General features: G+C 35.4%; 3 protein-coding genes across 5 annotated transcripts; 2 read left to right on the forward strand and 1 right to left on the reverse strand.

The window, feature by feature from the left end:
• The first annotated feature begins 499 nt into the window (after positions 1 to 499).
• Nup188 (nuclear pore complex protein Nup188) lies at positions 500 to 7812 on the forward strand. The gene is made up of 6 exons (XM_070308622.1): positions 500 to 706; positions 935 to 1151; positions 1267 to 1734; positions 1816 to 1940; positions 2069 to 2597; positions 2690 to 7812. The coding sequence occupies exons 1-6, from the start codon at positions 678 to 680 to the stop codon at positions 7112 to 7114; spliced, it is 5793 nt and encodes a 1930-aa protein (XP_070164723.1). The 5' UTR covers positions 500 to 677; the 3' UTR covers positions 7115 to 7812.
• Positions 7577 to 11933, reverse strand: LOC138940090 (mesoderm induction early response protein 1). 3 transcript variants are annotated; one of them, XM_070308625.1, is made up of 6 exons: positions 11600 to 11933; positions 11300 to 11497; positions 11017 to 11152; positions 9694 to 10755; positions 9260 to 9387; positions 7577 to 9049 (listed from the first exon to the last, which is right to left on the reverse strand). In XM_070308625.1, coding segments are annotated over exons 2-6 (1965 nt in total). In that variant the 5' UTR covers positions 11302 to 11497; positions 11600 to 11933; the 3' UTR covers positions 7577 to 8412. The 3 variants fall into 3 exon arrangements, with proteins under 3 accessions (XP_070164726.1, XP_070164727.1, XP_070164725.1); XM_070308626.1 differs by having other exon boundaries at positions 7577 to 9046; positions 11300 to 11933; XM_070308624.1 differs by having other exon boundaries at positions 11300 to 11933.
• A 258-nt stretch (positions 11934 to 12191) lies between these two features.
• Pasi2 (Protein pasi2) lies at positions 12192 to 14835 on the forward strand. The gene is made up of 6 exons (XM_070308918.1): positions 12192 to 12339; positions 12537 to 12731; positions 12814 to 13020; positions 13092 to 13221; positions 13331 to 13662; positions 13764 to 14835. Exons 3-6 carry the CDS (start codon positions 12823 to 12825, stop codon positions 13863 to 13865), a joined length of 762 nt encoding a protein of 253 aa, XP_070165019.1. The 5' UTR covers positions 12192 to 12339; positions 12537 to 12731; positions 12814 to 12822; the 3' UTR covers positions 13866 to 14835.
• Positions 14836 to 17249: the final 2414 nt, after the last annotated feature.

Raw genomic sequence — 17249 nt, forward strand, 5'->3', positions numbered from 1 at the left:
TTAGCAAAAATACAAAAAGTAAAATTCCGACGCCATTCTTTCTTGCAGACTTCACTTTATTCTTTGCTTCGTTACTTCGAGAAAAAACACAGCGGTTAGAAACGATAATTGTTTACGAATATACACAACGATTATGCGAGCTCATCGTTATCGTTAAAGATATATTGGAACTATTGCAAAAATAAAAATATTATACAATGATAGCTATACTTACCTCGTAAAAATAAATCGAACGGATGCTATTTATCGGGAGCTCCTACCGTTACGTTGCGCGAGAAACAACTGAATTCAAAAATACATAGTTTTAACAGTTTTCCAGCTTTCAGTGGCGACATCTTCATATAATATGTTGCATTATTTCGTTGCTAAATTTTTCTATCGATAATGTAGATAACTGCACGTCACGTGGTTTACTGGTTTCTGCAAATGAATAAATGTGGCTCCTAACGTAACGTACATGTACGATTACCAGTTTCATACGAATTTATCTAACGTTACCCGCCAATACCGAAAGTAGGGTTATCGAGAGCAGTAATATTTATATGTATTTATGACAAATGTCATTAAATTCGTGAAATAGAAACTATTTGCTTGAAAATACATATGTAGTTTATTCGTTTATATTATAAGTGTACTATAAACGATACTTTCCGATATAATAATAGAATATTTTCAACATGGAAGTGTCTCCAATGGGCAACTTGCCGTAAGTATATAATAATAATAATTTTTACATTTTTTATAACTTTTCATGATTATTTGATCATTATTCAAAAAGAAATATATTTTAAATTTGGAAAGAACAGAAGTATTTTTGCTATTACAATATTATTTTAATATTACTTTATTTTAATATTGCCTTTTTTGTAACAATCTATAAAATAGTCTCATTAATTTATGGAGCAATTACTCTGTTATAATGATTAATAAAAAGTTGCAGCAAAGATTTATGGTCCATAATATCTGGCACAACATGCTATTGTGCGAAAGAGACTGTTGAAGATGAAATAAAGAATGGAACTGTTTTACTCAAGGAAGGTCTTCAGTTTTTTAAGCCATATACAGATGCATCATTGCAAAGCATCTCTAAAAGAGATCCACCTCCTCTTCAACAGATGTATGATTTGATTAGTAAACTTGCTCCACTTATTGTAAGTATATATTACTCTAAACTTGCAAAGATATAAATTTATAAGAATTACATTTAATTTTTTTTCTAATACAATTTGGATATACTAATGTTAATATTTTTGATTTATTAATTAGAACTTAGATGCCACAATTACCTGGGATCTCGTGTGCAATTTTGTGTCCTATGAATACAGAAATTGTGCAGAGACTTTTGCAACACAGCTTACTGATCTTACGTCTATAAAAAGTTTAATCGATGATATTTGGAATTTTTATTACTCTGAGAGAGTGACCTTAATAAAATGTCTTAAACTTATGATTGAATATAAAGACAATGAAAGACATCCTTATCACAAGGAATTTGCGAAATTTTTTGATGAAATCTTGATGGGCAATCTCCTTGAATCTATACAAAAGCAAATAAAAATATTGAAATTTGTAAATCCGCCTACACGATCGCAATTCTGTACTGAAGATTACTTACATAGATTATATAATAGTACTTTGATTGAAATGCGAGAGCTGCTTCACATACTGACTGTGATTGTGCACGATGTACATATTGCTGATTACGATTTTGTTAAGTTCTATGGAAGCATTGGGGTAAGACGCATACCTTTAAAAATTTTATACATTAAGAGCACTAAAAATTTGGTTCAAATACATATTAATAAAATTTTTTAGGGTGAACCTAGACGATTAGCGAATACAAAAAGTCATGAAGACAAGGAAGCTATCATAAAAAAGATTGAAGAAATACAATATAGTCAAACAGGATTATTACTTGTAGCATTAGATGTGAGAAAGCAGTAAGTTAACATTAAGTTAATAAAAAACTTTTTATAATTAAAGAAAATATATATATGACTTTTTATATATAATTTTAATAATCTTATTTCTATGTGTTTTTTTATTTTGTTGCTATATCTTGTTTCAGCGCTGCTATGGAAGATTGGATAAATAGCATCAGAAGTAGTATGCAAGAAATTTTTGAACACAAATGCGTTCGTGAGAATTTACCACAAGATGGACCATTGCTTCTATCTTGGATGTTAGCAAATTATGCGATTGACCCGGATAATATAGACACATTAAATCGCTTCAGACCGTTTGGTATTAAAGCTATACAACTTGATGTGTTCCATTATTTGCGAGATTTAATGAACTGTGAAATGTTTCAAGAAGAGACCTATTATGCTGAAATTGTGCGAAGCAGCGTTTATAATCTTCTCACTTTGGTGTGCGCTTTTGTCGACGAAGATCGGTTAAGCGCTTTTAATGGTATTTTTGACGCCATGGCTGCTACAATTAAGTTCCCAGAATGTGCGACTAGATTTTGGAACGAACAATGTGATGGCTTGTGGCCAATTTATAAAGTTGCTGTAGAATTATATCCATACAAGTTTCAGCCTTTAACCAGTATAGCTATTGGTCTTGCATCCACAACCATTACAAGTGCCAAGAAGGTAATATATGATACTATCATGTATCTAATTCGTTATATATTAAATATTTAATATATATATTATATGCTACAATTATTGTTCTTTATTTTCAGATTGCATTGGAACTGGATAATCTACAGACAGTGACTATAGAGATTCCTCGTCAAAGAGATCATAGTAAATCGTTACAGCCATACAAAGCGGAATGTATAATTCAGAAAAACTTATTTACTATACCCAGCAATAGTGCGCGTGAGAATATTGCCGTGTTATCTATAGAGAAAGAAGTGGTTTTATTTCGTACAAAGGCGAGTTACTGGAATGCTTTGCATCATAAAATAGAACAGTTATTTTCTCAAGCCGACGGCGGAATTGCAAATATCAGTGTGGTGAAGACAGATTTACCGGAAAACGTTTGTCACGGTCTCAAACTATTGGAAACATTATTGGCCAAAGACATTGAGATACCGTTAAATATGGTCATTCCCACGGAGCTGAGTTTCGAGATCGTTAACCGATTCTCATATCCGGTTCTACCAACAAACTTATACAAAATCGTCGCCGTGTGCATCGGTATCTCATCGAAATTGGTTTTAAGATATCCCGAGGATATCCTCTCACGTATGCGATCGGGTGTTTACCCGAAATTCAATAATTGGTATCAGAAACCGATAGACTTCGCTGAAGCAATTTCCTTCGATGGTGGTCTTATCGCGTCGTGGCTTTCAGGAATAGAAACTATCGAACACACTTATCCTATTCTACGCGCATTTTTAGACACGTTATACAATTATCTAATCTCCAAGCATAGTAAAGAGGCTATGTATACTATTGAGATACCGGGTATGGTGTTTTTGTTACAAGCTGTTTTACCCAAATTGGACTCATGGTATTTTAAATCCAATGCAGAAAGAATTGACTTATGGCTAAAAAGCATGTACTGTATTCATCGGGCTCTAGAATCTACTTTATCCAAAAATGATATCCGCAAAGAATTACAACTTGTTGTAGTATATAGTCTGCTCTACTTGGAACCGCGTCACGCGTTATTGAAGTTACTCCGAATGGGCGAACGTACATTGCACAATAAAATGATCACGGAGACTGATTGGATTAGTGGAAAAGGATTCAAGACTATCAAAACCGTAGAATTAGCCTTGTCGATAGTCAATCGACTTTTAATGTTTAGAAAGTCTTTGGATCTCGAACTGGATGATAGATCACCTCTCGAGATTGCTTTGTATTCCTCTCCGAGGGTACCTAATGGACTTCTCATAGTGCCGACCATTGTTAATTATTTGTACGTTTGGTTTAGTCCTTCATTGCAAAAAATGGCGGTTAGATTACTGAAGAAGTTTGCGGAAGAATTTTCTATGTCTTTGCTCGTTTGTATGGGAATGGATGGTACCTCTATACGAGAAACCTTCGCATTTCGATTGACGCTACCGACATGTGCGATTGAAGTAAAAGTCGCTATCCTGGAATTGGTCGCCGTATGTCTGGAAAAACAGCCCGGCTTGACGGAAGCCCTCTTCAACATCATGCATCAAGCGGAACGCAAAAGAATTTTCCCGCGTTCAGCCGATGAGTTTCTTACGGAGGGCTGCAGTCAATTCTTGGACTCGTATTTAGAACGAATGTACAAAGAAAGTGACATTGTGTGCGACAAGTTGTATGACAGCACGATGGCGGTATTACGTGCCATGTGGTATTACAGAAACGAGATTCTCGTAAATTTCTTTCGAAAGCGAGAGAAATTTTGGAGCCATCTATTCGCGCCACTTTTCAAACCTCTAGTACCGGGTGTGAAAGGTTATTCCCAATTGTTGGATGTAATTACGTTAGAATTATATAAAAGCCCATTACTCGAAGATAATTTCTCAAAAAATCTAAAAGAACTTTTGGATAAAACCAAGGATCATTGGAAGAAATTAGCCATATATGTCCTTGATGTTGTCGCAAACGGCGAAGACGAAAGTACTAAAGAAGAGCATATAAAACAAGACAAAACCGTCGATCCATTATACGAAATTAATTTAGAATCTTGGTATCACTTTATTGTCATGCTCACTGACGATCGAACGGCTAAACATTATCCAATTAACGTAACGCAGGCGCATCTTCTAACTCAGCTGGCCCTGGATTCTTTATTGGAGCGAGTGAAAGAATCCAATGATACCAGCAGCGGTAAAATTCCTATGTTACTGGCCTCTTTGTCCTTAAGATGCATCACTTCTTGGAAACAGATGTGTGTTGGCGATTCGAGGATCTTTAAAACCAGACTGTCACAGCTCACGCAAGAGATAGCACAGACTTACCGTGGCTTCGGAAAGGCCCTACGCCAAACGATGATTTCGTTACTGCTTGGATGCGTGCAACTGGTGAAAAGTACCTTAGCCGAAGATTCAGCGAGCCTGGAGTATCTTTTGGCGCATTCCTGCACGATCGCTATTTGTGAATTGGAAGAATTGAAGGAAGCTGCCTTTCAACTAGAACGTCGAAAGCAACAAATCTCTATCGATCTCATCAAAACCGAGAAGAAAGATACGCAGAAAAAGGCTGACTATTACAGCGCGGAGATCCTCCGTGGTATACGAGAAAGTTTACCGGCAACATTAGCTGTCTGCATGGTGACGCAGTTGTTACGATCATACGTCGAACGTAATGCAAATTTCAAGCATCGTCTACGAGCCAGTTGCGTACAACTGCGTCAAATGGTACCTGAATTGATGGCATGTGTCGGTTACACGGTGCAGAAGTATCCGTATTTTAAATTCAGTATAGCAGCTTTGAGTCTGCTGGGTGTCATATCGCGTTCGCCGTACTGTCCGCACCCTATCAGCGACAACGATATCGCGAAGCTCTGGCTCAGTCTGATCCCGCCAGAAGACATCGCTAACAGTATGCTCGACTCGTTGTATGACGATTCGCCGAACGGTCGATGGCGTTGCCAGGATTGGTGGCCGCTGTACACCCTGGGCTTGGAGTTCCTAATAGGTCTAGTGACTAGCGAGACGCACATGGTGTATATCAATCATGTGATCCTTTTCTTAAATTCTCATGAACATCAGTTAATGATTGTCTCCACTTTACTGAGACACACCGCAGATTTGTTGGCCGCCGATCTGATACAATCGTTGATCGCTCTTATACATGCTGTAGCTACGCAAACATATGTTTGGAACGCGATCCAGCCAAGCGTCCGCGAGACTCTGATCAAGTGCATGTATCTGGTATATGACAGTACGGTGAACTTGTTGTTAAGACCACGAATACTCAAGTTCATCATTGATGGCATTAGCGTAGAAAGTGCCGAGGAGCTCGAGTCTTGCGACAATCGATTGCCTAGCGGTGAGTTGAAGCTACTCGTGAACAAACTGATTGTCATAAACACGACCTGTGCGCTAACCTTCGTTCACTTCTCTCCAAAATTGAACACTCTCGTGGACACAATATACACTCAGAATTATTGGTATACGCCGATGGCCGAAATGAATTTCGGCCCACCGCAGATGAGCATGAGTTCCGGTCCGCGGCTCACCTACGGCACAATCATCAGTTCGACCCAGCTATTCACCCAGGCTCTTCATTCCCGCTCGCAACCCGTCGCTTCATTGCCTGCGTCTTTAATCCCACACACAACCGGACGCGAAGATAAAACGGATTCCGCGAAGAAGGAATGGGAACGCGCCGCACCGGATAATCTCCGGCGTATGCACACGAGCAAAGATCTACGAAGAATCATTCACGCCGCTTCGGGCTCAATTTCCAGAATGTCGACATCTAACATCGGTTCCAGAGAATTTCTGGGATACCCCGTCAGTGGCCTGGACGTTACCGTGCCATTACTTAGCAGTCCAAGACTCGTACGTCGTCCGTATGATCCGTTGATATGTGAAAACACTATTCTTTCAAGAGCGACCGCTTTGGCGACCGGTAGACACGTCACGAAAAGCAGCGGTAGCGGCACTGGCGGCAACGGTAGTCCAATTATAGCAAGAAATCATCGGTTCTGCGATCCGTGGTTCGAGTCCATGGACGAGAACAATACACGACTGGCATTGGAAATCAATCTTATCCTGATACTGTCTCAGGCGCTGGAAGGTGTAAAGAGTCCTAGACTTGCGTTGCGAGATCGTCAACTTATAGCGAGGGAGACCGCTACGGAGCTGGGGGTCTTCTTCGATTTTCTCGAACACCGTGGCACACCAGATATCTGGCAGGTGAAGGGCTCCTTGATAGATGTGGATACACGGAGCTCCAGGACAATTCAGGATACCAGTGATCTGACACAAATGAATTTACCCGCAAGACTCCAGAAGAACAGTACCATTGACAAAGCTCCAGTGTGTTCACCCGATCACGAAGACTTTTCCATGGAAATAATTCAAGCCGAGACACCAGAGAAAAGACTTGACGACAGTATTCTTACAACTGGTGTTTTCAAAACGAATGTTAGCAGCGTACAATTCTTGCCGTTGATGGGAAAACTTCTCAAGACAGTTGTCGAATCGTTGGATTCGGCACAATTTCGATAAAGTTTGTGAAACCATATTTTATAATTAGATCTTAATATACAGTTTATCACTTTGGAATAGAATTTAGATCTCTCTTAACATTCCAATATATAAAGTAGTCACAAATGGCAGACATTTAATACTGAAAGTGGACATGTATATATAAAGCTCTAATATTTAAATTGTGACTGCATTTCGTATCATGTATTATTTTTTATAATTTGGTACAAAATTGTACAAAGTGTGCAAATTGTGTGTGATATTATATATAATTGAACATTTGTGTGCATGTTCGCAAATATTAATCATATATATATAATAAATATATTATTTTTCTACTGTGCATAGCGCAATGTAAGAATTATAGTCGTATGAAAATAGTATAATACTTAAAGAGAAAGGAAGAGGAAGAGAAGTTAACAGGAACATAAAAAACATGGTATTCAATTTTTTTTTTTTCTGATTTAGCCTGTTCTTTTATATCACTATTTATAAATGATTAAACATAATGTAATGTGTATATCCAGTAAATTAGAAATACATCGTGTTTTTCTTAAATAGTTTCTAAGAAAAACGTGAAAAATACAAAGTATACGTTTTTATACACAGCCAACTACTTAACGAGGGACAAAACGAATTATTAAGATCGCTATTTATGCGTATCCCTTACATCAAAATAATAACGACTGTTTCTATTGACTTCCATTAAAATTTCATTTGAACATTTATTACTTTTTATTTATTTTGGTTTGAACTGACAAGTTCCACGAGATTTCGTCTTTTACAAAATTTATTGCCAATCCAAAGACAGAGATGTGCTTTGGACAAATTGTGAATTACATATTAATTACAATAATGGTGCATGTGATGTCGTTTCAGTTCTCTGTCGATTCACTGACTGTAACTATTACGGTTTTAATCGAAATGTGAATTTCAATCGAAATATACCTTTTTTCTAGTATATATCTTCAGAAACGGGGAGAAGAAAAATAGAGAAAGCTACAGTAATCCCCGCTCGTTTTTCGTTCAATTAATTATCTTTAATTTTTATCTTGAATCTTACATACAATATATATATTTTAGTCTCTTTTCCTCGCAAATGCACATTCCTTCATCTTCCGCATTACTATATATAACATTATGCACTCACGTGCTAAAGACAATGAATAATTACGATACGGTATAAAAATATAATCCTTGATATTAATGAATATTATTATGCGTTAAGACATTAACGATGATGTGAGTGCCGAGTTAGGCACACCGCGTAAAGACATCCGCCGCCTTTCAGGCTGAACACCTGAAGGTCGAATTAGACGCTAAGGGGGCAAATGAGGTAAAATGTTCTCAGGTGAAGGTGTATCGTGGGAATCATTGCTCCTAGATGATGTCACTCGCTGATGATAGTAATTATTGGAAACAGCAGCGGCAGAGGCGGTGGAACTAGTAGTAACTGTATTTGTCGAGCCGAGGCCTGTAACCATTGTCGTAGACATAGTAGCTGTGGTAGTATTGATTGTTATCGTTGTGATGACAGAGGAGGTAGGTTGACTTCGAGACGCTAGGTCGCTCCAGCGGTCTGCTAGCGAGTTCGCACAACCCGATTCGGACGAAGGACAGTCTGGATGACGAATTGACGACGAACAATACGTCGGTGTAGTTAAAGCGCTGGAATTGCACATTGAGGAGGACATGGTAACTGCGGCCGACGTTACCAAGGGCGGTGGTGGTGGAGGTGGCGGTGGTGGCGGCGCCGTTGGACCGTTGATCTCTGCCAATGGATCGACAGCATTTCCATCCCAAGGCTCTGTCGATTTGGATTCGTCATTATTAATCACGTTGGTGCTGGATCTTTGCCGTTTAGTGTCACCGTACAGCAAACAATGGACGTTAGGCGAACTGCTGCGATCTCGCACTCCCTCTTGTTCCTCGAGAAATCGGTCCATATAGTCCCTGCTTGCGATTTAATGGTTCTGTCATTCACGCTTGCAGTAATTAGATTAACAAAAACTATTACATTGTAAAGTGTATTAACTGGTGTACTGTTATTATTAAATATTGTATTAGACTCAATTTTTTGATAGATTGCAAACATATGTGATATCTCTATTTCAAAACTTTCTGTGTTTTGGTATAAAGTTCCATTATGATAGAGAAAATACTCACGTGATACCAGGATGCAGAGCATATTTTTTCTTTTCTAATCGAGCTTTGTACGTAAATATGTCATGCCGCTCAGTTTTCTTCCACAAGTAATAAAATTGCACTAACTCTCCGACAGATCTCGTTCTCACCTACAAAAAAAAAAAAAAAAAAAAAAATTCTCTTGCTATAAGTCACCACAACTCAAATAAGGCAATACAACTTATCATTAATCACTAAAATATCTCAATAATTTCTAGATGATTTATAATAATTTGTATAAATAATTTAATTTTGTATGATGTCATAAATGTTATTCATTTCATGTCTTTTTCTCCTTTTACATATATGAAAAAGGACAATAATACTTGTAAAATTTTACTATATTTTACAATGATAGCAATAATTTGTCATTCAATTCTATGTTACAAAAAGATTAAATTTTGATTATTACATACCTTATTCTTCTGTATAAGATGAAAATCTTTCCCATAAGTGCGCAATCCAGATTCAAAATTATGACATTCCTCTTCTGACCAAAGACTTACTGCATCTGTAGGAGGAAGTACGTTCATTCGACGTCTTCGCAATGCTTCATCAAGATTGTAGCCGCATTGCAATAGAAGATACAAGGCCTGTTCGTCATCCCTGATATGAGATCCAGCCGGTAATGAGCCACCTTTTACCGTCGGAAGTTGCGCGCGTTCCAAGAACTCTTCCGTATCTTCTTCGGATATATGACTGGGATCCCACAACATCTTATCTTCATTCTCGTATGGCAACGCATCGTCGTAACGACACAGACCTTCTGGTATTGCTGCTTGGTAGTCAGTACCAACCATGATTGTCTTCTTCCATTCTTCTTCATCTGGACTGTAGTCGCAATCGTCCTCTTCTTCCTCGCTTTGCGGCCTTGAAACACTTCGTAACAATCTCGAACTCCCACTGCCTATTCCCGTACTGACTATCCTATCTTCTGGACCATCTATCGCACCACTGGCGCTACTTTCTTCGACAATACTGTCAGCAGCACTGGCTGTACCTAAATTAACTATACCGTCGCATGTAACAGCATTAGCGCTCACTATCGTAGGCGACGATCTAGTTTTTTTTCCGTTTCCACTTCGAGTCTCAGTCATCGAGCATTCTTCGACTTCGGCGTCTTCATCATCATCTTCGTCATCGTCGAGCCTACGCTTCCTGTTGTCCCTATTTCCTACTCCACCACTGCTATTGCTTTTCATTGTTGATCCTGATAATGATGATGCCTTATCCTTTCCTTTCACCAACATTTCTGTGTAGAATTGCTTGAGATCCGGCTCATTGCTAGCCGCATCGGCCTCGTCGTCGTCATCATCGTCGTCCGCATCGTTGTCACCTTTATCCGAGTAATGCTCCTCGGTCTCAGGATCACCACTTCCAGATGGCAGTAACATGTGATCGGAACTGTTCGAGTTCTCCGTCGAGGGATCACCGTACCCGTACATGGCAAGTAGATCTTTCAGTGGCATATCACCTTCCTTACACGAGGAGACAGAGAAAAATAGATCATTATTACATCAAGCATATTTTACGGGCTAAACATGGAATCTCACTACGAGAACGCACTTTGAGTCCAAAGTGTTGCAGAAACTTATCATAATTGTAATTATTTATGGGCTCGATTTTTTCATTTCTCAGGCTTGATCCTAGAATAGTCGGGATCAGAACTTTGTTACAGAGTGACAAATGTGTATACATATATACAAAGTGCACAGTCTCAGATATTAACGGAGATATACCTTTTGCAAATTGGACAACTCGTTGTGAGAATCTTCACTACCTTCTAACGCTTCTTCTTCATCCAATGTTCGTTCATCATCAAAATCATTTACCATCATTTCTGTTGCAGGACCCATATCATAATCCCGATCTGCCCTGTAAAAAGCATACATTGTTACAAATAACAATGCTGCAATGTCTATTCTTTATCATATTTTTAATATTGTTTAAAATTTTCTTTACATATATGAAGCGATGTTATAAGGTTTATATTAAATGCTACATAGATGGACGTACACTTACATGATTCTATGTTCTCTATTCACTTAGATTGGAACATAACACAAATGGTGTACACACATTAATGCATAAACGATGCACCAGAATGGATCATCACAATGTACAAGAATTATTTTCCAACAGTCTACATCATCATACCATTCCTCTGGCATAAAGGGTAGACAGATTAGAGGTTGGCCTTATAACTTATCACATTTGATTCTATTGTCCAATGTAGGCGGGATAAAATGAAAGATACGTTTACATAGTGTTGTGGGATTTAACCTCAAACTGGATTGACATTCGTATCACAATAGTACTCACAACACTAGTGCGTACAGTCTTGTCATAGTGGGAACTGACATTTCATAAAATGTCACCGGGTACTCTTTCTCTCTCGGATAGTAGATTTCGTCAATTCTTTTGGTTACAAACACCGAGAAACTGCGAGTCCCTACCCTATTGTCCTCGTTCACAGGTAACAACAAACCCCTGTCTTTCTCTCAATTCGAAATGTCACGAATTTTTTAAGGCACAATTTTTCATCGATCGAGCATGATTCGTAACATAGATGTACGGCACATACAGATAAATCGTTAATTATTAAACGATTTTTTAATTAAAAGACCCACACTACATTATTTATATTCATCGCATTCATCCCTCGGCTTGTGTATGTTCCGAAAATGAATGCGATAATCAAGAAAGCGTCGTTACGGCTATTACCGCGAATGTCTAGATTCTTTCGGAATTGGGAAGTAATGCGTTCCTCGTAATGTGATTGGTCCATGTACAATTAATCCATAACAATGAATGGATGAAGTGTTAAAGTGATATTACACGATAGACTTTCCACTCTATTTAATACTCTTTAGCCATGCTCAGAAATGATTGCACACAAGCGAATAGTGATACATATACAACTATAGGTGTAACAACGTTTTGAATATTTGACAAGGCGTGTCCATTGCGTGCGTGATTTTATACGAAAGTTTTGCAATGCACTACGAGTATACAAGTTGAATAAGTGAATACATGCATATGGAAATATGTGCATAAAATTTGTAAGCGTTTAGTGCAATATTAGCATAAAAATCGTAAATCCTTGATAAAAATTATATTGCCAGTATATATCATATTCGTACAAGTTTTTTTAATTAAAAATTTATACTGTCATATATCAATTATATTGTCATATAACCGTTATTATTGCATTTATGGGCGTAATGTAATTATTAATGAAATATATGAATCCATGCAGAAACCAACTTGAGCATTTGCAATATTTGCTATTGCTATATCTATTTATTTGATGCGTGTATGTGTGTATATGTGTGTATTCCACACTGAAGAATTATATATCATTAAATACATATCATTGATAACACACGCACCCGCATACATTGCAACTTATAAAAAAATTTATCGCAATACTGTTTAAACATCTCTATAACTTGTGAGTATAAATAAATTATTGAATTAATGAATATCTTGTAATGTTTGATTTCTGATTAATTGTTCTTGATTTTGTTTGCAAGTGAGTCAAGATGCATCATGGAAAGAAGTCTCCCAGCATGGGAACACCGTCTGTTTATTCTCATGTAACTACTCGCAGCAGTGCAAATCTCAGATCGTCAAGATCTGTTCGCAGCATAAAGATTCCATGGTATCAGAAACCGAAACTAGCGCATGCTTTTATACTCGATATTCAAAGAGGTGCTATGTTTACTGCGATATTTTCATTGGTATGTATTTAATGGAGATAACATTTATTTTGAAAACTGTTTAAATAATATGAAATAAATATTTTTTTCAGTGTCTAGCCTTTTTCACAGTGTGTACAGCTATTTTTGATATCTACTGTCTGTCACAAGCTGCGCCTGGTTCCACACATTATGGATATTATATCATATCGTATGAATTTGTTTATGTGGGCAATCAACATGGTAAATATAGTTTCTAATTTTAAACATGATATAACTATATAGAGAAATAATTTCAAAAGTTGTTCAAATAGCTCATAGAAATATGTATTATTGATCTACTTTTTTCCAGTTCGTAATGCATTGATCGTATTTGCATTGTTCTCCATGCTGGGTGGAATGGTCGTCTTTGTAACTTCTTTGATGTTAATCACAGCTCTGCGGAAAGAATACGAAAAGAAAATAGTACCATGGCTATATAGTTTTGCCATATTCACTCTTTTCAGACTATTTACTTTTATATTTTTTAGCATTGTAAATGATATGATATTTGCCTATAATGTCTTGATCTGTTTCCTATGGACAATATTTATCTGCATTTCTGCGTACGGTTGGCTTATCGTGTATTCCTTATATCTTGAATTACATGATCTAACAAGATTAGAGGATCTTGCTCATTTGCGGGTATGATATATTTACTTTATCATATTAATTGCATTGTAATCATAATATATGATAAAGGATTGTTATGAGTTGCTAAATTATTTGAAATTTTATTATTTCAGATTGGTACAATGCAGTCTCTAAATGCATCAACTACGCATTCTATTGCCGGTTCTCGACCAACAACGCCTCATAGCGTAGTATCTACTTTGCCTGTTAAGTAAATCTTTTATATATATATATATATATATATATATATATATATAAAAGAGTGGTATTTTTTTATATACATCTCTGTTTTTTCTTTTGAGACAATTTTATATAAAGAAGAAGATGTTATAAAATACTCTATTTTAATGCTAATGCAAATGAAACATATTCTGGTAAAAAAAAAAAAAAAAAAAAAACGATTTCTAATATATATTTTTTTTAAATTATTCAATGAAATGGAAAACAAGATGGAGTACACAAATACTTTTTTTAATCATCACTTTATATATATATATTTTTTTTTCTGCTTTTATATATATACAGTGAAACAGTTAAAATAATTATTTGAGGTAAATAATGATAACTAACAGTTTTGTATATATAGATTACTTGCACAAAAAACTCAATGAAAGAGTTATATGCAATTTTTTTTTTTTTAGTGTTATATTGCTTTCTTAAAATTTTTACAAGAAACAAATTAATTAGTATGATACATAATAATGGCTGCGTTCAGCAGAAAAAGCAGCTTTGCACAACTGTTGTAAAATTCTTTAATATGATTGGTTTATACATTTAAATCCGGCAGGAACTAAGAGCAAGAACCAATCATATTAAAGAATTTTCCAACAGTTGCAAAGCTGGTTTTTTTTGCTGAACGCAGCCAGTGATATATAATAAGTTATATAAATTTTTATTTGCTACAGCACAAGACATTTACTAATTGATATAGTCTTGAACTTCATATTGTATGATTCCGTCCACATATAAGATGAATCAGACTTATATTGAATATATATATATAGTATATATACATATCTTTCCTGATATGTATTAATGTATTCCGTCCGTTTATATTCTTATAGCTAAGATTTTTATATTATCAAAAAGTGTTCACATTATATTAAAAAATTAATATTATATTTAAATTTTAAGAATATATTATAAGAATATATACAGTTATTTTAATGAATAATACCCAAGCAAGCCAAAAAATTATGAGTAGAAATAAGGCTTTTATCATTTAATACATCTAATAAAACCTGAAATTCATAATTTTATATTCTAATTGTAAGTTTAAATTAGTTATATTTTTGTACATTAATATTTGAAGAATATCATATAAAACGCAAATTAGTTTGTATAACGACAAGAGTACAAAATTTGTCTTAAAATTGGCAATTTAGCATAGCTAAAATGCACATGAACGATCAGATACTGTTTTTTTATTGGCCTGTATAAATTATCAATCAAGAGAGAGACAAGCGATGGTTTACCGATAAATATGGTCGGAATATTAATTATAATTTTTTTTGCGGTACACTCTAAACAGCTATTTGCAATATCTCGCAATTTTATGTTATCACATCAAAATCTTATATTTTTGCAGTTATTTATTTAATATAACTTTCTGTGTTAACAGTTAAATTTTTGCAACAATATTTTAGAAAAATACATATCTTAGAGTATATCATCCTTGTATTTTTTTAAATATGGCTATACGCAATATTTTCGGCCCCTTTCTTGCGTAATATTTCATATAATGGATACCTGTATGTGAAGGAAATATTCACGATATTAAAAGTAATATCATTGTAATGATGATAAATAAAAGAATTTATATCATACATACACATACTGGCATACAAAAATTCGAGTTATATAATATTAGTTGAAACATGCCGATCGAGATGATGATAGATATTAAACAGAGACAGAGGTCTTTTAGATCGAACGACTCGTCTTTACGGTGACAGATCTTGTTCGAAGGAATGCCTCGACTTCAAGGATGCTCCACTCATGGTGACGCGATCCACCTCTGAATTTGTATATAATTCTCTTCTTTCATTGACAATTTGACGTCTTCTGGGGATATCTCCTGTCGTTATGTGACCAACTAATAAAATTGCTCTACCTAACAAAGTTAATAGGAACACGCTGATCATCGAGAAGAACTGCTGGATTATACTGAATGCCCCGGTGGCGACGTACATAACGATGGCCAAACACATGGTGAGGGTCACATGGCGATAATTATCGCCATTCATTGACATTTGAATCGTGAAGAATCATAAAGAGATGCCGCAATCTATGATAATCTGCTAAATTCAATCACAAGTTCTGTTTTGCACATAGACATAAGAAAACATGAACAATATAAATATGAATATATATATATATATATATACATGAACAATATGCATATACGAATAGCATAAGAATATTTTTATGGTCTGTGATGTTTCTCTCTCTCTCTCTCTCTTTCTCTCTCTCTTTCGCAATAATTATTCTGAAAATTTTAGAAAAATTCTCATATATTGCACAGTGTAGTATTTCTTTTGTTGCGATATCAGTCTCATTTATAATTCTAATGTTTAAAATTTACATCTTGTGTATTTATAAATTATACATTTATACATGTTTTGTCAGTATTGTCTGATTGCGAGTTGTGTATATATTAAATATAAAAATGTTTAAATTTTACTTTATTATTACATTATAACATAATGAAATTTGAAAATTATTTTAATTTTTTATATTTGGATTCTTACTTTACCAGAATGATTTTGGCATAGTAGTATAACATTAATAAATTTCGCGAGATATCGCAAAGTCAAAGTACAAAAATCGTCGTAATGCGTATTAATAGAGATAATCTAACCAGTCGAATTGGATAAACAGTTCTTAATGAAAATAATCATAATACACGACTTCTATCGCTGCCATATATGTATGGAACATGTCAATCGCAATTAATTGTTTCGTTTCATATTCATCTCTTCGCCTCGAGTAATCCCTACTCAATTATTTTTATGAGATAACAAATTTGTTTCATGTATTTAATAATTTTTCTAGATACACATTTTTCACTTCTTTGATAAAAAAAAAAAAGCGAGTTTACGTGTTTGTAAGAAATAAAAAAGTGACAAAGACATAAATATGAAGCAAAACAATTAATTGCGATTGAAATGTTTTCGTACTATTTTGATCTGTTAAAAGTGACATGATGTCATTTATTACATAAGAATTTGTATAATGTCATTAGTAGAGATTATGTCACCAAATTGAAGCCTTCGAAATGTGTATTAGTTAAACGTCACGAAATGTCAACATTCAACGCAAGTAGATTCGGTTAGGAATGAATATATATTGTATAGCACAGTATAAATGATGCACCTTGAGGTAATAAAATTTATTAAAAATATTTAATACGAAATAAATGAGAAAAATATCTGTCTTTCTAATCTTGTGCAACTTGTTTTGATTCAAGATCCAACTTTTACGCAACCAAGCTCCACAATGATGCAACACTCTCGACACCCTAGTAAAGGGATGCAGGCTCATTCCCGCGAAGAGCGCATATTCACCCGGTCATATGACTGCAGTCGCGCTTCTAGAAA

This window comes from Polyergus mexicanus, unplaced genomic scaffold (genome assembly GCF_030449975.1).
Source record: "Polyergus mexicanus isolate NDT 795.1 unplaced genomic scaffold, iyPolMexi1.0 SCAF_16, whole genome shotgun sequence".
In the NCBI taxonomy this organism is placed as follows: Eukaryota; Metazoa; Arthropoda; class Insecta; order Hymenoptera; family Formicidae; genus Polyergus; species Polyergus mexicanus.